A 23,618-nucleotide genomic window follows, 5' to 3' on the forward strand; every position below is an offset into this window, starting at 1 on the left:
ATATTTTCACCATAAAGTAATAAATTAAAATGACTTCAATTTATAATAGATTGCATATTGAAAAGAAAATAGAGTAATTTAAACTTTTTGACCCAGACGTCTGTCTATTAGCTTACAAAATATGTAAGTATTATTAAACAGAATGTAAACTGCGCTAATATTTATGATAATTAGTTTAACATTAAGCTGCAGTAAAATAATTAAAACCGAGTAATAAATGAGAGTGATTCGATTATAAACCACATGTTTATAATTGTGAAACCGTCATACAGGCGTTACTGTCTGTTACGGGTTCAGTAACTTTTAGTTATAAATGTTGACAGTGCAATAGTACACGGTATGTATAAGAGCGTTCACGCGTGGCATTACATAAAATAAGTGTGAATGATTAAGGAGAGGTAAACGCTCGTTTATTATTATTTCTCACAGTATACTTTATTTATAGCTGCGAGTATCGTTGAATATATTTACAAAGATTTACATTATAAGTATACTAATTGTATTTAAATATTAATATTATAGGTGTGAGTGCTACATAAATTAAAATATGTAAATATTTTTTTAAATTAAATTAATTAATTTATGTTATCAGAAATCGTAACTAAATAATCTTAAACACTGATTTTTATCAAAAATTATTTATACAATAATAATTTAAATAGAAAGAAAAAAATTTGAAAATTCAAAAGTGCACACCTCAATCGCTCATGATAGGTAATCAAATTTTATTATTTTTAGTATTTTCTGTACACGGAAAGAAAATTATGGGAATGGTTCCTACAATTTTGTGAAATTTCATCCTATACCAGTATAGGAATGACGACCATAAACTATGGGAGCAGTTCCTATAATTATAAGAATGTTACCCATAACTATAGGAATAGTTCCTACACTTTAAAAAGAGCGGTGTTAAAAATGGACTCATTTTAACTCCGCCCGGTGTAAAAATGAAATTACACCGGTGTAGGAGGAGTAATTCAGTGGTGTTAAAAATACCGGTGTTAAAGCGGGGTAACCGGTTTAAAAGCGAAGTAATATCGGTGTAAAAGCAGGGTAACCGGTGTAAATGCGGGGTAAACTGCGTTTGCTTAGAGTTTCAACTTTAAAGATTATAAAACACAAAAAATTTCAGTTCTTCATGAAAATTAATAAAAAATATCATTTATTAACAAGTATATTTACACCGGTGACGGCGTTATTTTAACACCGATACAGAATATTTACACCGGCGTTACTTTTACACCGCTTTTGGTGTTGAAATTTAACACCGCTGCTTTTGACACCTACACCACTTGGACTTACCCCGGTGATTTTTTACAGTGTATAATTATGGGAATGATACCCATACCGTTATGGGAATGGTTCTTATAATAGTATGGGAATCATTCCTATAATATTATGAAAATATTAATTTTAAAAAAAGGGTGGAAATCAGTTCTACAATACACAGAAATATTATTAAACATAAAAACAAATATTCAAACATTAAAAAAAAAAATTCGTATTTGGCAAAAAACATCAAAATTTTTAACAGAAATTTTTTATCAGCACAGAACATTCAAGAAAATTCAAATTTTGAAAATAAAAATTTAAATTTCGATAAAATCTTAAAGTTAGATAAAATCTCGAAATGAGGGAAATTTCTATGCTATTTTGAAAAAAAAACAAATTACATGATATTACAGGAATGGTTCCTATACCATTATGGAAACTATTCCTATAACATTATAGGAACCATTCTTATCATATTATAGGAACCCTTCCTAAAATATGTAGGAACCATTCCTATAATTTTCTTTCCGTGTAAGTTTAATTTTTATAATTTGAAATTTTTTTTTAAATATCCCGCCTTTTTTCTTAGATGTCGCCTTTTATTTTTCAATTCTATTGTCATACTATGCTGCTGCCAGTAGATAGTGGAGGAGAAAAAAGAAAAAATAATAATAAAAAAAATAAAAAGTGGCAGCTAAATTTTTCATTAATTACCGGTTTTAAGTTGGTAATTAATTACAATTAAGCGAAAAGTATTTAGATAGTGATTTTTCATACGGTTTTTGCGACAAAAGATACAAAGCTACTAAAAAAAAATTATGCCAATTTATTGTATTTTTTAAAGTTATCGTGGTTTCGAAGATTTATACAGGACAATTGGCAGCACTGGTTTTTTGGATTAAAATAATTCGTTTTAAATCAATGGAATAGTGAATTGATTAAATACCGGGTCGAAATTGTTCCTTAATGAATTATCTTCGTACCAGTATATAATTTAACCCATTTTAGTGTAATCAAAAAAGTATAAAGATGATTTAACGTAAGTTAATTAGTCGAATGAAAAATTTTGATCGTAAAGCGCACAATGCGTCGCGCTTGAGGTCTGCAAAAAAAAAAAGGTTGACATTGTTTTTGTTCGGTTTATAGAAATGTCTTAAGTATGCTTGATAAATTTTGAAAACTATAGAGAACATATGACATTCATGTACCTTGCCCCCAAGTAGGGTCGAGTAAAGGAGGGCTAATTCACATAATTCTTTTTTTTGGCCACCTTTACTTTTATAAACCAGGAGCGCCAGAACGCTTCCGTCGATGAGTTATCGCTAAATAGCACGCGAAATGTAATTGCTACTAGCATCTATGCAATTTTGAGTAGGATTTCATTTGTTCGTTCAATCATTATACATATGCATGCAAATATACTTTTGTAAAAACTGATGATTTTCAATCATAAAATTTTTCTTTGAGTTCAATATTTTAATCATTGTATTCTCGTAAAATCTAAATTTAATGAACCAAAAAAAAAAATAATTGAGATTAAACAAACTTTGATTAAATCATTGGCAGAATTTTCAGTTTTCAAGAAATTTTTTTCTACAGTCATCAGCATAAAAATTCAAAGAAAGTTCAAAGTTTTTGCTTTTTTCTAAATTCTTCAAAGTCGAAAAAAAAATTAAATTCGAGTCACAGAAATGAAAATTTACTCTTTTCCGACAGTTTTTATTGATATACAAATTGCAAAAAGTTCGATTTTTTCGGACTTTTTATTTGACCTTGGGAAGAGACCAAATCTTATAAATTAAAAAAATACATTTAGTAGGTAAATGATTTAACTTTTATTTTATTTTTTACGAATATTTTATGGCATATTATAATTTAGCGTAAGGAATTGCAATGTATATTATAAATTTTCTTCGATGTATTTGAATAATTCCTACGTTTTCGGTAGTCGTCACCATAATGTCATACTCTCCTCATACTGCTACTACTAAAGTAATTTTTCTATAAGATTTTTTATGTAAAAAATACCGTCGAATTCTCTGAGTGTATATTTGTATTAAAAATTTAATTTTACCTGTTTTTTGTCGTTTTTGTTTCCACACTTGTTATATTTCCACAGATTTAATCCGTGTTATTTAGATTAGATATATTATTATTCTTATCATTAGTATTCACTTTATGTATAGTATATATCTTGGGTATTTCAAGAAATTCAACGGTATCTCTGCATGCGAATATAAATTACGTACCTGCTGATGTTTCCAACGCGTTGCCTATCATTCTGTTTTACTGCCACTATCATATCAACACAGCATTTAATATCCTTGTAGTGTTTCTCCATGTCTCCATTATCATGTAACACCGATTGTACAAAGAATCCTTTCGTGTCACTGTCATTGTAATTTGACATCCATTTTTATGTAATAAATTTATAAGAATATGCATTATTTTCATAGTCAATAACATTCTCTTCATTAAGAACGGTTTTCAGATAATTTTGTCCCAGCTTTTCTCTGAAATAAAAGCTCTAAACGCAAAATAAAGACACAGACCCGATGCTTTACTCTATGAACTAGCGAAGTGCACATGAATTTTTTGATAACTTCCATTTGTTTACGAGAAAAGCTTGGACAAAGTTCCTATTTAATGTACAAGTGCAACAGAGATAGTACCGTTTATCTAGTTGAGTGCGAATAGAGAAACAAATGAAAACGCGTCTTAAAACAGTTAATTTTAAACAACGTTTTCTTAACCAGGTTACATAAAGTTTTTTATGGTAAAATATTTCTGTAATCGCATTTGTGATTGTTTCCAATTGATTAAAATATTAATGATTGATTCGGTAATTCTAGAATAATTAATACTGATTTAAGTTCCAAGACAATGCTTTCATTAAAAACTAGTGTCTATGCAATATTTTATTTTATTGCATGGGTTCCTGATTTAGAAAAATCGAATGTATAGGCGATTATACATGCGACTTGAAATGTCCTACTTTTCTCCCTTACACGGAAAGAAAATTATGGAAATGGTTCTCATAATTTTGTGAAATTTCATCCTATACCAGTATAGGAATGACGACCATAAATTATAGGAGCAGTTACTATAATTATAGGAATGTTACCCATAATTATAGGAATAGTTCCTATAATTTATGGGAATCATTCCTATAATATTATGGGAATGGTTCCCATACTATCATGAAAATATTAATTTAAAGAAAAGTGTGGAAATCTCTTCTAAAATATACAGAAATATTATTAAATATACAAACGAAAATTCAAACAATGAAAAAAAAAATTCGTAGTTGGCAAAAAACGTTAAAATTTTTAACAGAAATTTTTTGTCTGTACAGAACATTCGAGAAAATTCAAATTTTTGTAATAAAAATTTAAATTTAAATAAAATCCCAAATTTGGAAAAAATCTCGAACTTTCAAAAAAGCTTCATTTGAATCTTTCCATATCACGAGGAAAATTTCTACACTATTCTGCGAAAAAAAAATTTTATGATATTATAGGAATATTTCCCATAAAATTATGGGAATAGTTCCCATAATATTATAGGAACTATTCCCATACCACTGTGGGAACCATTCCCATAATACATAGGAATACTTCCCATAATTTTCTTTCCGTGTAGTGTGTAATATACTAATTATTCCCGTAGACTGACGGCATTTGCAACTTACACATTTGCTCATATTCGTTCACGGAATTAAGTTGAAATTAGCTTGTTTCGACCAAATATAGAGACACTAAAGCTCTATATTAAGTTTTGATGCTGGTATCATGAAAAAGCTATTATCATCATTAATAGCCGGGTCAAAAATAAAACTTGATTTAGACTTGGTCGTCTTAAATCATGACTAAGTAAGACCACTTAAGTCACAATCAAGGCGAACTCACCCAAATTCGCCTTGGTTTCGAGGGTACCTTTGACATTATCTGTAATTTTGATGGAGAAAGTCTTTCCATCCCTTATCAAAAGAAAAGATTTAAAACGATTAGAAAAAAAAAATTGAATATTTTTTAATGCTTTTGAATACTCTGAATACTTTTGAATCACCCTTCTTCTAGACATTGAACATTGCAAATCATTTCGAATCGATTTTTTTAATCACGGATAAAAGATACAATTTTAAATTATATTATAATTGTAAAACCAACTTGAAAACATATATATTTTAATTGTATGTATATAATTTAGTTAAGCTTAACAAACAAAATGTTTAGTATTCAGTAAAGACTTAGAGCTATACTCCAAGTATGCAAAACTGAAAATAGTTGATGTTGACTATCAGGTTATAGTGAATTTATACACTGCTCTATTATTTGTCACGGACAATATGAAACTGTCGGAACATTTCGTAATTTTTTGCTTGCATACAAAAGCAACTACTCAACTGCGTGATACATTTTTTCAAGTTTCAGTATTTTTTTGGCTGTCATGATTTTTAGTTTCTCCAGATATTATATTTAAATCTTAAGACTGCAGTACTTATTCAAATTAAACCGTAATACCTTCGTCGAAATGTCAAAGCATACCGCATTAAGTAACACTGTAATATTTCATAAAAAATTCTATTCACGTCATTATTTTATGCCGTTTTCTGACCAAGTGTTTATCTTGCCTGATTATTATCTCAATAAATTGTAATAATGTAAATTAGCTTCCATATATATTGTTAATTCTCATATATATTTTTTAATAAATGCAATGCGAAGTTTTCTGTTTCGTAATAAAAAAACTATGTTTTTTTCGATTATCAGACAACCTTTCCATCAATCGATACCAATGAGATCGGCATTGTATGTGGAACGATGTCGGCACAGAGAACTCCAAGACTCTTCTACATTCTCTTCTGTTACTTGATTCTCGCTACTGCAGTGCGTTTATTTACTTGCCTTGACTTCTCTTTGTTTTCTAATTCCTCGAACCGAGAGCCAGATTAATGGAGAATGCAACAATAAAAAATTCTTTGTCACGGAAAACAGTCACAAGTTTTGAGATTTTTAACAATTATTTGATAAAAAAAAATAAACAACATCTTGTATATTTTTCTAAAATGTTCATTTTTATGAAATATTACAAAATAAAATGAATTCAGACGGTAATTAATGGACATAAAAATAATCTAAATGCAAATGCAATTTTATAGCATTATTCAGATGGTTAATTCGATCAATGCGTTGGAGAAACAAAGCCCGTTCTCTACGCAAATACAATACATGCGCATACTTGACAGATTGAACAATTTATTTACTGAGAAATCTACAGTAAACTGTAATGGATTCTTAGTATTCTGTCGTGTTGCGACAAGAATACTATAGTGATCTTTCGAAATAGACCGATAAAAAGAGAAAACCATGAGCAATTTTTTTACTTAACTATTATAAAGTCTATAAACCGACAAAGCAGTAAATATATAGCCGGTTGTCCGACTGGTATAGCATACAAACAATGCAAAGATGGTTTAACTTCTCTTCACGGATTTATATGTTTACTTATTTTCGTAAACAATTATACGCTAAAAAGAATTTTTCCTTACCGTAAGGTAGAAGTTTGTGGTTCCAAATTTATACTTTGACATACAGATACAAAAATATTTTTTGTCCCCAAGTTTTTATAATGACCACTAATAGTTATTTATTTATTACTTCAAGTAATGATTTGCGACCCCAAGGAAACTTTTCTGTTAGAATACGAATACTTTTATTTTTCAGGGTAAAAGATTACTGTGTTTTGCTAAAAATAATTGTCCTTAGCCATCGAGCATAATTTCTTGCGGTAACAGGTAAAAAATTTTGGGTGAACGTTCTTTGATGTTGAGACGATGAACTTTATATAGTAAATTATAATTTACTAGATTTTTTGTTTGCTATGCTAACAAAATTAATTTGTTGTAAAATTATGCTCAGTGAATTTTAATGAATACTCAAGTCAAAATTAAAAAAGTTTGGGCCTCAAAGCCTTAATTCTTTTTGAACCTTTTTTTATCTTAAGGGGTCCATTGTGCCCCACTATCCCCTAAGCACAAAAAAAGGTCATTTTTCAAAGCAATATCTTTTGAATACCTCGTAAATTTATCAGTTAATCGATATGAGATTTTGAATTTCACCGACTTTATTATTATCGCAGAAAAATTTTAATCGGTTAGAGTCATGTGGGGCAAGTGTGCGCTGTAGGTAAGTGTGCGCAAGCCCGTTCATTTTGGACTGAAATAAATCAGCTTGCGCACGCTTATACTCACTGTCCAAGAGACTCTAATGTTAATTGAATGTAATATGTGTTGGCAGCAATCAAAGAGGCTTATGAAGACTTAAATCTTATGAAACTTTAAGATCAATTACTTCGATAGCTCACAAGTTATCTATAAAAAAAATCTTTTCTTTATATTTTATTTGTTTAACAACTTAAAAACTATCGAATAAATCGATTCTTAAGTCCAGTCTGATTTAATTGTAAGTCTTGATAAACATTTTTAATTGTTGCAAGGTGCATTCGAATCCATTGATTCCATTGAGAGATATCCTACGACAAAAATATAGTTTAGACACACAGACACACACACATACACACGCAGCAGCCATACACGCTTTGCCGTCGACTTATAAATGATCATAATCGATTTCCTTGAACTCAAAACATCAACATCTGCTGAAAATTCGATTACCAAAAATCAGCCTGAAATCGTTTTTTAAACATCTGTCTTTCGTATTTAACAAACATTTCTCACAATTGCACGACTCATGATGCGAAGCATCAGAGAGTGCTTTACGATCGAAAAAAATTTTTCGCCTCACTTCGGCAACTATTTCAATTATTATACATTTGTTGATTCACGGAATTAAGATATGTTGCACGCCATTTTGAAGATAATTTAATGGAGATTAATTCCATACTGTTCAAAAATTTATTTAGTTCAATAAAAATCGAAAAAAACATCAAAATAGTTTAAAAAAAATTCCTGTCCGTCAAGTTTAAAACCCGTAGACACGATAACTTGCGAAAAAAACCCATAATTGAAACAAATTTTTATTTTAAAAATTCTTTGAAAGATTTGTAGATCCCCTATTGAAAATAGCTAGGTAACTCAGTGTCGTTTTATTACAATTAATAAAAGAGTAAAAAGGCTGTATAACTATACATATATATGTATATATAAAATTAACATGGATGGTAATATATCTATACATTATACGTACATTTATTCCACCAGGGGTGCTTGCACGTCACCGTCCTAATACAGCTGTTTTTTTTTGTGTTATTGCTAATTAGTAAGCATGAATTTTTTCAATTCAATTCTTTTTTTTTATTTGTTTTTATTTACATAAATTTTTTTTTGTTATTAATCGAGATATTTTGAGAAAATTCTTTTATAATTATAGAGAGTTACTAATATAATTAAAAAGAAAAAACAACAAATTTTAAATATTTTAAGTTTATTCGTGCTTCCTGCCATTTTTTTATTATTATTTTATTATTTCATAATAAATGAGTATTATGAGTCGTGCACTTTTCGATTTTCCAAATTTTTAAGAAATGGTTTCTTAATATTTGGAAAATCAGGTCTTAAGAAATAATTCCTTAAATATCAAGAAATCATTTCTTAAATATTACACGGCAAGAAAATTATAGGAAGGATTCCTATGTATTATGGGAATGGTTCCTATAATGGTATAGGAATCGTATCCATACTATTATAGAAATGGTTCCCATATGTTATAGGAACCATCCCTATACCATTATGGGAACCATTCCCATAATACGTAGGAATACTTCCTATAATTTTTTTCCGTGTAGAAGTAATTTTCACACTTTTCTTTCAATTAATATTTTCATGATAGTATGGGAACGATTCCCATAATACTATAGGAATGGTTCCTATAATATTATAGGAACCATTCCTATAATATTATAGGAATGGTTCCTATAATTTATAGAAATCGTTCCTATATATTAGGGGAATGATTCCCATAATATTATAGGAAGTATTCCCATAAATTATAGGAACCATTCCTATAATTATAGGAACCATTCCGATAATGGTATGGGTATCATTCCCATAATTATGGATACCATTCGTATAATTATAGGAACTGCTCCCACAATTTATGGTCGTGATTGCTATACTGGTATAGGATGAAATTTCACAAAATTATAGAAACCTTTCCCATAATTTTCTTTCCGTGTAAGAAATATTAGTTGGATACGAAAAAAATGATGTTTAACGAATGATTTCATAAATATTAAGAAATCTTTTTAAATGTTAAGAAATCCTTCTATCGGTAATAAAAAAATGAAAAATTTTTATAATCGGAATGATATAATTTAAAAATTATAAATAAATATTCTAGTCTAGTGGGCCCCTTCAGAAAAAAGTGCTTACTTGTACAATAAATGTAAATCCACCCCCACCCCTTAACCCTTTAAAATATATCTAATCAAAAAGTAAAAACAGTTAACGCTAATAAATACCATAATAATACGAAATAAAAGAGGGAGTTGAACTTTTAAATAAATGCTAATACGATTGAGTAACTGGCGCCTTCGAAAAAAAAAAGGAATTTATAATGAATGATTGCATGCCTGATCTGAAACCGTATGTTTACGATTGTTTACATTCAATGTCAGCTTATCAGTATTCTATCATGATCGAATCCTATAATGAGATTAATTTCTATGCGGAAAAATAAAACCGAAAAAAATTTGGCACATATTGAACGTTATTTCATGACGCACATAATAATAGATCTCGGCAACTACAAAATCTTCTTAATGTAAGACCACCCAATACTTATAGCTGGTGGCGAAACTTTCATTATTTTTATAACGTTGCATTGTAGTTTTGTTACTTTGGCCATGCCTTCGCGATACAGAACGTCAACTTGATTGGTATTACAGTGGTATATCGATGGCAGTGATTGATAAGCAGAGCCACGCGCCCTACAAACATGAACACACGTGGAAGAGAGGCGACGGGACCGCCCGCGGTGATAGCACGTATTAACTCAAGAGTTCTTGCTGGTATGTAATACGTGTGATGTTTCAATAAGACGGATTTATATTACGATACGTTTTGTATCGGAGAATTTTTAAAATCAATTAATTATGAACATAATACCCCATATTAGTATTTTTTATACATTTATGTGCTACGATATTGTAAATAATTCACGTTTATTCCCACAAATAAAGTGTCGGAAAATAGCTTTTTTTTTCAAATTACTGAAATAAATATGGTGCTATAAATTATTATCCATGAATATGTTTTACATTATGTACTCGGAAGCAGTTCTGTAAAAGTTACTGAAAAGTCTGTGAAATTTACACACAGAAAAAACAGTTAACTTGGCTCAAGAAAAATATTATCTCCTGAATTTTCAATCTTGATTCAATAAAAATAAAACACTCGATTCAAAAACTCTTCTTTGGTTCTAGGCAGTAAATTCTCTTGCTCCTCTCTCTAAATCTGAAACTCTGAAAACCACTGAAAGGTAGTGTATATACACTGTTTCAGATTTAGAGAGCAAAAATTTATTTTTGAAGTGAAATTGAAAATTTCGTGGCTTAAGGAAAAAAATTATCAGCTAAAAAAAAATAAGTCATCTCACTCCGAGAAATCAACGTTGTAGTAAAAAAAAGTTCACTTGGGCCTAAAAACTTTTCCTTCAAAGAGCTCGAAAACGTAATTTTCAATATTTTCAACTTGACAATATCTTCTTTTACGGTGATGTTTTCAAACTTGAAAACGGTACGTTTTGTATTGAAGTTAAAAAATTCAAGACATCAAAAATACTTAGTAAGCAAGCGTTTTTAAAATTTTTTCTCAGAATTATATCAAAAAAATTAATTTAATCAGGTAGAAATCAATGTCAGTGATTAAAATACGGATTCCAATTACTTTTGATTAAGACCAGAGCTTTAATATATAAAGTGTTCGAGAAAAATGTTTAAAAAGGTGTTATTTCGATTTTTTTATTGGTAATATCATTAAAACTAAAGAATTGATAGAATTACACTATGTGGTAATCGAAAAAGACTATGAAGACGAAGAGTTAGCATGATTCGAAATACATTATGATGCATTATATTATAATTCATCTGGCAAAAATGACATAAATTGTTATTTTTTAAATTTTCCGTCATTTATATCTTTTGAACTAATCAGCTGACTTTGATGTTCGATGTGGCAATCGGCACATTTCATCGAGTTCTAAAGCTGATAAAATTAACGAAATGTTTGATTCAATCGTTTCAAAGATATTCGTGAAAAACCGTTTTTTACCATTTCTTTTTCCCGCGATATCTCTCGAACAAATTATCCGATTGAGACGACTCTAGCAGTATTCGACGCTTTTAATTATGTTTTAGAGCTGATTGGGTTTCAGAGTAGATCGATCGATTCGTTTGTTAAAAATTTTGAAAAACCTAAAAAAAAAAATTTGTTTTGTTTTTTTTATGTATCTCCAAGTCTATTTAACCGATTGATCAAAATTTACAAGAAAGTTGATGGCTAGCAAGCTCTTTCGATTGCCACAAAAAAACCATCCAAATCGGATTATTAGTTGAAAAGTTATAAAGAGTTTACATGCATGCATACACACACGCGCATATATACAGATACTCGGACGTCATTCTGAAAATAGTCAGAATATTGCTTCCTAGGACCTCGAAACACCAACATTAGAGGAAAACTCGATTTACGTAAGTAGGGGTGAAAACAATAACTTCCCAAAATTTTTGAAAATCTTCGATTTTCTAAATAGGAAGTAAAAAATCTATGGACATCCATTGAAATTTTCAAAATATCGTATATAAATTTTATGATAGTTTTTTTTTTTTTCTCACGACTTATAAGTTTTATCAGTAATGAGTCATTTTTTGCTAATAAAAAAAATGTAGTTATCAACAGATAAATTTATCAATATGTCTAAAACTTTTAACGTAGATTATTACTGTCGTTATCACGATATTAATGACTCTTTTACGTCATGTGATGACTGCAATCACGACTCATACATCCGTGCTACGCGTTATATAATAGATATAACAGTGAAATTTTCAAGCTAATCATCTTTGATAATTTTTAAATTCTGCTGTTCAGTTTATTCAGATCCTTTTCCTGCTCTTTAATAAATTTCTAAAGAAATTATTATTTTTCTTTATTAATAATGGTTCATTTTTATTTATCCGGTGTTACAATATGGGCACTAATAATTATTATTAAATTAAACGTGTCACTAGTGACATCAAAATTAGTTTCAATTCAACAAGGCGACCCGTCTGAATGGCGGCAGTATGGAGAAAAAGGTAAATAAACAATATATCTACATTGCTTATTCTATAATTCAACTTTTCAGAGGTAAAGTTGAAAGCTTCTACTCTTCAGATTTTACTCATAAGATTTCCTTAATAGAATTGTTGTGACAAACCCAAGTATAAGTTTCATTTTTTTAGCCAATTTCGATAAATTTAATAGCGTATACGCAGTAAATGTTGATGAAGAACTGTTACGTATGTACGCATACTGTTCCGGTAAATGTGATGGACTTGAATCATGGCAACAATCTTTTATTCCAAGGTTTCTACGTTATCCAAATTCTTGTAGAGGTATAATTCATAGCTGCTGGTTACAAAAAGTAAGTTGAGCTTTTCTATGATAAAATATTTGAGTAAGTAAATAATAAATTATATTATGAAATTATCCATAAATTAATCAGGAATCCGAAAGACGGAAAGCGGCTGAAAACCGTATATACGAGGTGCTTAAGAAGTATGCAGGTAAATATTCCTAGTACATGGAAAAACAATAACTAGGTGGTGCAACATGAAGCATTCTACTGGGAACCAGCTATAAGTATACCATTGGTTGAATTAGTGGTATACTTATAGCTGTGGAAATAGTGACTATCCACTGATTTGCGAGAATTTGACTAATTTTTTTTTTAGAGAGTAGGTGGGTCACCATGAAAAATCATGTTGGGGCAAAATGAATGTCATGTTACTGTAACATGACATTTATGTTGCCACAACATGAAAAAATCATGTTGAGACAGCATGAATTTTCATATTGTAGTAACATTACATGATTGTTCTCTCTTAAATTTGAAATACTGAAAATAGTGACCATTCACTGTTTCCTAGTGAAAAGTATATCACTAATTTAAATAGTGGTATACTTTGTACTAGCAATAAGTGACTATTCACTGCCAAATAGTGATTGTCACATGATTTTCACTAATTCAATTTTAGAGAGTTTCATGTTGCCCCAACATGATTTTTTATGGTGACCCACCTAAACTGGTTCATGTTGTACCACCTAGTTATTTTTTTCCTGGTAGAAATAAAATAAAGTTTTTGTCCAGTAACTGGCCAGTTTGACCAAAGATCCAATGAAACATAGTGGCTTTAAAAAAACTATCACTTTTAAATTTTAGGTTTTGCATCCATTTGGTAATATGTTCAATAATTATGTATCATAAAATTATTCACATATTAAAGTACACAAATCTTGAATTATTTACTCAGATTTTTAATATTTATTGTAATAATTTTGGATGTAGGTTAAAGAGAAAAAAATAAACACACACACACACACACACACACACACACACACACGCGCACACACATATACACTAGAATAGATAAAAAATTTGTGTCACCAATGATTACGCTTAAGTTGTAGATGGCGGGATTTCTAGTTTTTACTCAATATCGCTGGCTAGTTACTGGTTTGAAATTGCGTTAAAACTTGATTATTTCTACTAGGGTATGTAGCCTATCTACCCGAGAATCATCGTAAACTGACAAGGGAATTAATAGAAGCAAAGGAAAATCGGGATCATACTGGTAACGATTGCACATGTGTGTGCGAACGTACGCATAATGATGAGGTTGATCTGCGTGGTGAATTAGTTGATTCCATTTGTTATGATCCAGTTTCAGTGGATAATGGATAGTGAGTTTTATTATAAATAAATAAGAAGTTCCAGTGCATAGCCTTTTTGGCATTATACACTTTTTCTTTTATATCGCAAACTGCTTACTTTTCCTTCTGCCTTCATTGTGCGACTGAGGCGAACTCAAGTGATCGATCAAATTCCTATTTTACCGATCACTAGATCCTCATCCCGCATCTGACACTCAAAGACTTTCTTTCGAGCCCTACGCGTGGCTAAACGGTCACCAATTACATCTACAATCTACAATTTTTATCTACAAACCCTTTTAAGACACTACACCATATAAAAAGCGGTGTTAAAATGGACTTGTTTTAACACCAGTGTGGTATTTAGGGTTAAATTTATCACCGATAACTTTAACACCAGGATAGCGTTGACTGACGCCGTGTTTTTTACAGTGTAGAGTATATTTTACAAATAAATATTATTTTTTAGTGTTGCAACTGGCGTGCGATTTAAGCGACATGGTAACATAATTTACCTTGAACTTCAACAAGGTATACTATCAGGTGGACGAATTGATCCTAACACTTTAGTGTGGAAAATATCTGACAAATGTAGTTCAGCAAAAAAGGTTATTTATGAGTGGAGAAGTGACAATACTCACGTTGGTCTAGAAATCATATTAGAAGATATGATATTGCCAGAGAATGCAGTCGTAACAGGTCATTTATTTATGATAATTTTAGTAATAAATATCGTTTGTAAAAACAGTTTCTAATAGTTAGTTTTCTTACATTATTATGCAGGTATTACATTCGGTCAATCATTGCGCGGGCGTTATCTTAACGATAATGGCGATTTTAATGATGATGCAGATAACATTGTAAAGGAAAGTCAATGTCCCAATAAGAGGTAATTATATATTATTTTTCGAACATTACACGGTAAGAAATGCATGGCGTTCAACACCATGCTGGTATGGTCTTAAGACAGATACTAAAATAGTATGTGAAATATTCCGAGACAGTATTGTAACGAGTCCCAGAAGTATGGCGTTATTTACTATACTGTATAGTACTAAAGCTATTGTATTGCTCACACATATGCATAGCAAGCACGGCGAAACAGCATGGCCCTGAGGCCCATACTACATTGCCGAGGGCACTATGCTACTAGTTGTTCCCGCCATAATTTTGGCGTGTCAATCGATGCATAATATCGTATTACCGCCAAAATTATATAGATGTCGATAGATTAGGTTTCTTTGTCAGAAGCATTGTGAATACGGCAACACAGTATGGGCTTGACGGCCATAAAGACACGTCAACTATCGCCAATGTTACTATTCTTGCGATGTTCGAATCATCCATGCATACAGTTTTACAACGTATAAAAATCTTCGATACCATACAATATGGCATTCGAGCCTCTACTGGCATAGTGTTATTCGCAAAATATTTCTTATCATGTACACTACTTCAGTAATTGAGATGTTAAAAATTTATGTGTCATAATGCTGCAAATATGTTATCAACTAGTTTATTGATTCGTTTCAGTGTGCCTGACTTAATGACAAATTGTGGGAGTACTTTGTTACCTACGTCTTTGGTAGGAGAAAATAAAGAACTCAGTAAATCATGCGAAAATAAAATTAAATTTTGCGCATCTGATGAGGGTACTACTGGTTATTTTCAACATACTGTTCCGTACATCGATTTACGAGAAATCGTTACCGATCAAAGTTCACCAGCACCTCTTAGCGGAATTGGTTGGTATTATCGCGGTCATCCTGGCTATGGAGGATTTTTGACTCTTAAGGTTTTCATAAGAAAGTAGATTTTGTTAAAATAAATATGTTTCTTCACTTAAAAACAGTAAAATAAATAAATTTGAATCAACTGAAAAGAAAAGAATTTTTTCTTACTGTCATAAATTTATTTTATTGGTAGAAAATAATTATATTTTAGTTATAATTGTATATATACGGTGTAAAAAATTCGCGGAGTGAATGCGGATTAAATCCGGAGTGAATGCGGAGTGAATTAATTTTTAATTATTTACTCCGCTCGGCGTGAAACTCACTCCGAAGGGGAGTTTTTGCGGAGTAGATAATTATTTTATTAATTTAATTCCTCCGGAGTGAAATTCACTCCGGAGAGGAGTTTTACACACACGCACACACAATTACGCACTCGCACATACGCGCACGCACACATTCGCACACAGTTGCAGACACACACACAAATTTATACACACGCACATATTCGCACCCACGCACATATTCGCACACATGCACATATTTGCACATGCTCACACACTTCCGCACGCACACACTGTTTAACGGTTTAATATAAATTGAGATAAATTTATTTAAATGCTAAAACTCCGGGCCGGAGTGAATTGGGAGTGAAATAAAATCCGCGTCACTCTGCAATCACTCCGCCAAAAAAAACTCCCCATTCTTTCCGTATGTGGAGTGATTTTTTTAAACTCCGCAACTCCGAGTAGCGGAGTGAATGCGGAGTGAATTCGGATTTAATTTCACTCCGAATTCACTCCCGATTTTTTACAGTATATTTGGTTAGCTTCTAATTATTATATAAAAATAATCAATCTTCGCATTATGTCGAAACCTAGTTGTTTTTGAGCTGTTGGCAATTACAACATAAAAAAATACATCTATTTCTGGAGACACCTGCAAAATATCGTGCATAATTTTTATAGTTAATATTTAAAACCAAATTTTAATGCTTTATTAACATCAAAACATTCGTATTCGTCTACACTATCGTGATTCGGTCCATATAAATAATCTTAGTAGTAAAAATAAACAAATTAAAAAAAAATATGTAGTTTCATCTGCTCGTGTTATATTTTTTTATTTGTAATAATATGTATTACAGTAAAAAATGTTGTGTATCTGTGTTAAAAACGGTCCATGTTAAATTTTTTGTGTTGATTATTTTGTGTCAAATCACCACAATTCTCTGTGTTACTTTAGAACTTTTAATCGATCTATAATATTCAACACTTAAAATTGTTGCCTAGTACAGAAACTTAAATTATCGACATTTATTAAGTGTTACTTTGAAATCAACGCAAAAAAGTGTTAAAGCGACAGTTGAATTGTGTTAAAAAAAATGCCTTCCTATTCACGCGAGAAGCGCCACTAAACATCAGTTCTGCTTGATTAGTTATTATTTTTGTGACATTGGTCTTATTTATTTTCAATTGGGCATAAAAAAATAAAGTTGACAAAGTTCATGATTCGTATAGTTAAAAAAAAATATTTAAAAAATTGCATCTGTAGCTTTTTTATTTTTCTACATGCGCATATATATATATATATATATATATATATATATATATATATATATATATATATATATATTTTTTTTTTTTTTTCGTAATTGATTTGTTGAAAAAAAAAATTCGAAAATTATTGACTGTCTACTAAATATAGAATCATGTTTACTATCACAAGTTCAATGTTAAATACTAATTGTTGAGACCTTTGATAACCTAAAAATAATCCATGGTACAAAAATAAAATGTACAAGTTAACATTTTTTTTTGTGTTGCCATTAACATTTAAAAAGTGTTGAAGTTACTTCACATATTATTAGAATTTGGTGTTGAAAGATAACACAAATATTATATGGACCGTTTCTAGCACACAGATTGTATTGATTTTAACACAACATTTTTAACTGTGTACTTGTAAATATTACCGATGAAATAATCGATATTTTTTACAGTTATTTTTCTGCAATTTTGACCGTCTTTGGGTGAACAAATTTTATTTAGTATTATTAAAAATAATTGTCAAGTAAAAAAAAAATCATCTGTAACCTGAACTTTATTCCAAATAGAAATAGTTTGGCGCCAATTAGGGGCGTAGCCCTCTGTGGATTTACCCTGAAACTTTATCTCAACTAGAGTTCATGGCCACGACGGCAGATGGCAGAGGCCGTAATATTTTTCACGTTGACGCGCTTTCCGGCAGCATGAGAGGGTGGCAATGCTGCTAGTGCTGCTGTCTTTCGCTAGTTCACTACAACTTCCCTTTGAATGGTTTCCCTCCCAAGCGATGTGGGATGCTGAGTATATGCGTCTTTCTCGCACCATGAGATACCGCCGAGCGACACCGAAATTTATGAGGTACTATCGACGTGCGGGATCTCGACGATTATTCGACTTAAATGTAATCGGACTTGATAAAAAATTGAATTGATCGTCCGGTAATAGAGTAAATATAGGCTCGATAAACAACCGATTAAGATTTATAGATCCACTTATAAGCTGGTTCACTTTTTTACACACTGGCATCTTGTTTAAAGTCGAATTACCTGCTCAATCTTTTACACAACGAGTTATGATGTGATCATGTGATCCACTTTTGCACACGATAATAATTTATTAGCTGAATATTATCAGATATTCTGAAAATTCGATAAAGGCTGCATGCTATATAATTTCAATAAGTTAGTTATAATAAATAATAATAACGTTTACGAAATATGATTATATATTTATTATTATCCGAAAATAAATAGATATAAAAAAATAAACTGGCTTTAAGCATGTGAAGGGCCTATGATATCATTATTTTCTTCATACGTCTGAAAAAAATTTTTTTTCATCCTAAATGTCAATTTGAATCATCGAGACAAATGATATAGGCCCAGAATTTATGAGTTAAAATTTATAATAAAAATATATATCAGTAATTTGATACAGAGAAAAAAAGGGTTTTTAGGCGCGAAAAATTTTCTGGTGCAAAAAATTTTTTGCATTATGAATTGAAAAAAAAAAAAATTTCTTGGGACGATATCCGGGTAGAAAAATTTTATCTGATTTTAGTTTGACTGAACTGTATCGGGACTAATTGCTCTGTATTTGAACTAGTTGATCTGTTTTTGTTCTTTTATAAAAATTTTTAGATGTTTTTGATATCTGTTTTTTTTTTTTAAAACAATCGCATTATAGGCAGACAGAACTAGACTACTTACAGCAAAAAAAAGCGTGTTTTTGTTTTAAAAACAAATAAACAGAGACTAATAATTATAACAAAGGAGTCTGTTTTTAATCCAAAAGCGATTAAAGTAGCTTGGTAACTTACGCCGCTTTTCATGCCTACTTTTGCGGAACTTTCTTTTTGAGAGAAAAAATGAAAAGTTTTGAATTTTTAATATGTTTTTATTGACATCTTAAAGTAGCAAAAAAAAAATTTTTCTTCAAGAATTAATTATTGTTTTATTATCATTATTATTATTTAAAGTTAGCGCCTCAAAAAAAAAAAGCGCGTGAATGGCCCGGGTGATTTTGACTTTCGTGGGAATCTGAAATAAAAAATTCTTCATTATTCTCATTATTTGAACCAAAACTCGTTTTTCGTAACCCCTCAATAATAAGTTTAGGTTTCAACTTAGATAAAATTAAATAATAATTTAACTAAATAAAAATCGAAAATTTGACAGGATAAATTCAAGATAAAAGTCATATTTGTGTCAAAATTTTAATTTTATAATCAAATTCAGATTTAAATCCATAATGAAAGGAATTTTTTTTTATATGGGTATGGGGAAACAAAGGAGCCAACTGGATCTTATTTGAATTATAACAAACGGTCTATAAATTTATTCACTCAATGTGGTTTATAACCCAACCGACTTCTTTTTTCGTTTTGCTTTCACACTTGAAGTAAAAACCTCTTTTTTTTTTCTGTTATTTTCGGGTTTTTTATTTTGTTTCATAGAAATTCGCAAGTGTTTTTATTTTAATTCATGCACTGAATTGTTTTGTTAGTGAAGATAAAAGTTTTATTTTATCAAATGCATAAATTTTTCGACTGAATTAAAATTTTATTCGTCGTTTGCTTGAAGTTTACATTTTCGTTTCTTATCTATTAAACGAAGAACATCTGAGTAGCTTTGTCTTAGTAGTTAGACTTCAAGGGGATTTTAATTAAACCCGCCCATCCAATGTTTTGCCTGATTGGGTGAGCTAATCCCGTGTGCGTCACTTCAAAATTTAGAGTCTATTTTTTATAAAGTAACAATTACTCTCAGTGAGTATTAATTTGTCATATATTTTTGACTGACTTAATAATAAAATTTAAATGGTAAATAAATAAAATATTTATGAGTCAATTTCTATACAGAAAACAAATTTCTTGGCGCGAAAAATTTTTATTTGCCTCAAGCAATTTTTTGAATTATAAATTGAAAATAAAAATTTTCTTGAGACGAAAAAAATTTTTCTTGGAGACAGAAAAATTTTTCTTGGAGATAGAAAAAATTGTCTTGATGCAAAAAAACATTTTTTTGATGCAAGAATAAATTGTCTTGATGTAAACCCGCATGGAAAATCTCTATGTTGTTAAAAGTATATAAAAAATATATGGTGAATATGTGATAAATATATAGCGGCAAAAATATCTATACTGAAAAATATATGTTTTTTACATATATTGGATTATATATTTATAATATATTTACCCATATATAATGTTTTGTATTTTTCCATATATATTATCTCATATAATGCTCAATATATTCTTGCCATATATGAATAGTATATATATAATTTATAAGTATAATATAATAAACTTGGTATATACTTCCATATATTACGACCCATATAATTAGTGGTATATGGTCTCTATATAATTGATTATATATGAAAGAATTTAAATGTTTAAATATATGGTTCGCAGTATATTGGAATTATATTTTTCCAATATATTAAAACTTATATTTTTCGCTATATATTGAAAATTTTATTTTTTCATCATACTTTTTCAATTTCTACAAAATTCCACAAAAAAAAAGTCAAGTTTATTATTTTTTTTTTTTTCATTGATCTTGCATTTACTGAATAACTAACGCAATAACCTAAGAAAAGTAAAAAAAGTGCCATATAATTTACAATATACTGAAAACCATATATTTTGCAATATACTGAAAAACATATATAAAAAATACAAAAAAATACTATATATTAATTACTATACTACTTTAAATATTATATATCAATATATTAAAATATATATGTAAAACATACATAAAAAAGTCATATATTGATAAATATATTGGTAATATATTCTAGCAATATATTTTTATTCAATATATTATCATATATTAATACGGCAAAAATATTACTATTATTTTATACACTGTACAATATATCACATTATAATATTAATATATTTTATCATATATATTTTCACATATAAAGCTTTTTCATCCGGGAAAAAAAATTGTTTTAAGGTAAGAAAAAATTATTTAAGGCAAGAAAAAATTCTTGCTCTAAGAAATTTTTTCTAGTGCTAATAAATTTTTTTGTCTCTAAATTCATAGTACAAAATTTTTCTTGCTTTATCCTTGTTTTTCTATGTACGAAAATTTTTGTTTTCATGGAAATTTCGGAGCTGACTATAAAATGAATGAAAAAAAAAAAAAAAAAAAAAAAATTTAATTGTCATAAATATGTAGATTGTTGAGAATGAAAACATATTACGAGATTATCAAAGCTTTTATTGCGACATATATATTATTTGAGAGCTGCTGTAGGCGTTAGATACAAAAATTGTATTTCGAGGTCGAGAAGCAGAACGGCCAAGAAACGCGTCACTGGATGACATCTAAATCTCCTATTTCGTTTCACGCTGACAACCCACCTTTTTTTACTGGCTACATCTAAAGTCCGATACGACCCCTACTGTATTTCACGGACTTCCAACATGGAAAGGGGAGGAACGTTATTCTGACAGATTTTCTTTTTCGAATGATTCTCAGAAAATTCAACCTTATCTGAGGATCACCATTTCAATAAATTTAAATTTATACTTTTATCAAACAGTAAACTGTTTTTCAATGTAGCCGGTTTCTTTTTTTTTTAGAAAATTTGTTTATTAGAATTTTCAGCTAAAAACATTTTTAATTGGAACAAATAAATTTATTTTGTGTTCGATGTATAGAAGATACTGGAGTAAAGTGAGGTACCATTTTTATTTTGCCCTGGGTTCCCGCATAATGAAATCGACTATTGTTTTTAACAAAAAATTTTAAAAAGCCATGATCATTAATTTCAAAATTCTTTTATGTACACTGTAAAAGATCGGAAGTAAATTCGGAGTGATTGTGGATTTTGTTTAAATTCGTAAATACTCCGCGTTCATCCCGAAAATTTTTTATAGAGTATTTTAATAATGATTGAAAATCTTTGCTAGTAAGTCTGTTTTAAGATTCAAAAAATTTAAAGAAAACATGACTCAAACTATTATTTTAATTTTCTGTAAGTTTAATATATATATATATATATATATATATACTAAACCCAATAGAAAAAAATTTAATAAACTAAAATAATTATATTTTCTATTGTAGGGGAGGGGGCGGGGCAGAGTGAGCCCCTTAATATTTTCAGAACTTCAGAAAATATGGGGGCAAAGTGGGCCCCTCAAAATTTTCTATCCGTCAATAAATTCGGACAGATAATAAGCTTATCGAAATTTATTACATAATAAAAGCTAAAATAGACCACCAACAAACCTGTTCATTAAATATAATTTATTAAGAAAGTTAAAGATAATAAAATTACTTTTTAAAGTTATATCGTAGGAGACTATTAAAATGGTGTTTTATATTATTAGAATTCAATTGTTTTATAAGTATTTGCAAATATCACACGTGTAGCTTCGCATAACTTTGTTGTGATCACCGGCACATTAATCATGGGCCCAATTTTTACATTGGCCACATTGAATCCATGGCTCTAAAGATTCCGAGTATAATTTGCCGCAAAAAATACAAGCAGTATCATTCACCAATTGTTTTTATTTGCTTTTTCCTTTTCTCTTTCCTTCGATTGTTGTCTTCTCCGTCATTTTAATATAAAATCCGAAATTTTTTTAGTGGGCCCACTCTGCCCCCAATTTTCGATTTTTCAATTTTAATCGACGCAGCATAATGAAATGAAAATAAGTATCAAGAGTCTAAAAAGAAGTAAATGCGTAAAAAAAATTAATGACATTATAATTACTTTCCTTAAGAGGCCCTCTCTGTCCCCCTCCCCTAACCATAATGTAATAATGGAATTATTTTACAAGTTTTATTTATTCGTACAAAAACTATGTTAATTTATAGACGGATATTTAAATATTGTTTTTCTAATGGTAAAAAGAAGAGCAAACTCATACATTTATACATTTACTGTTAATATATATATGTTACTTAAATGTGTATTTCTGGCAACTTACTTATCGAGAAGTATAATGTTATTTCGAGATTATACCTAACAGTGGTAAAAATTTAGTGCTCTTGACTGACGTAACGGTTACATAGAATGAACAAGGACTTGGTGCAGAACAAAAGTAACATGAAACGGATGAGGGAAAAAAAGCTAAAGCTTTTATTTTTATGGAAGAGAAAG

The 23,618-nt window shown here is 29.7% G+C and overlaps 2 protein-coding genes across 2 annotated transcripts in view; both read left to right on the top strand.

Annotated features, from left to right (window-relative positions):
* The window catches only part of LOC103579965 (homeotic protein antennapedia), a 167,849-nt gene that overhangs the window by 59,153 nt on the left and 85,078 nt on the right, over positions 1 to 23,618 (top strand). The gene's annotated exons all lie outside the window — the stretch shown is intronic.
* On the top strand, positions 12,316 to 16,096 carry LOC103579964 (uncharacterized). The gene is made up of 7 exons (XM_008561537.3): positions 12,316 to 12,588; positions 12,736 to 12,917; positions 12,999 to 13,059; positions 14,047 to 14,236; positions 14,676 to 14,905; positions 14,990 to 15,095; positions 15,740 to 16,096. Exons 1-7 carry the CDS (start codon positions 12,450 to 12,452, stop codon positions 16,017 to 16,019), a joined length of 1,188 nt encoding a protein of 395 aa, XP_008559759.1. The 5' UTR covers positions 12,316 to 12,449; the 3' UTR covers positions 16,020 to 16,096.

Source organism: Microplitis demolitor, chromosome 3, assembly GCF_026212275.2.
Source record: "Microplitis demolitor isolate Queensland-Clemson2020A chromosome 3, iyMicDemo2.1a, whole genome shotgun sequence".
Taxonomy (NCBI): domain Eukaryota; kingdom Metazoa; phylum Arthropoda; class Insecta; order Hymenoptera; family Braconidae; genus Microplitis; species Microplitis demolitor.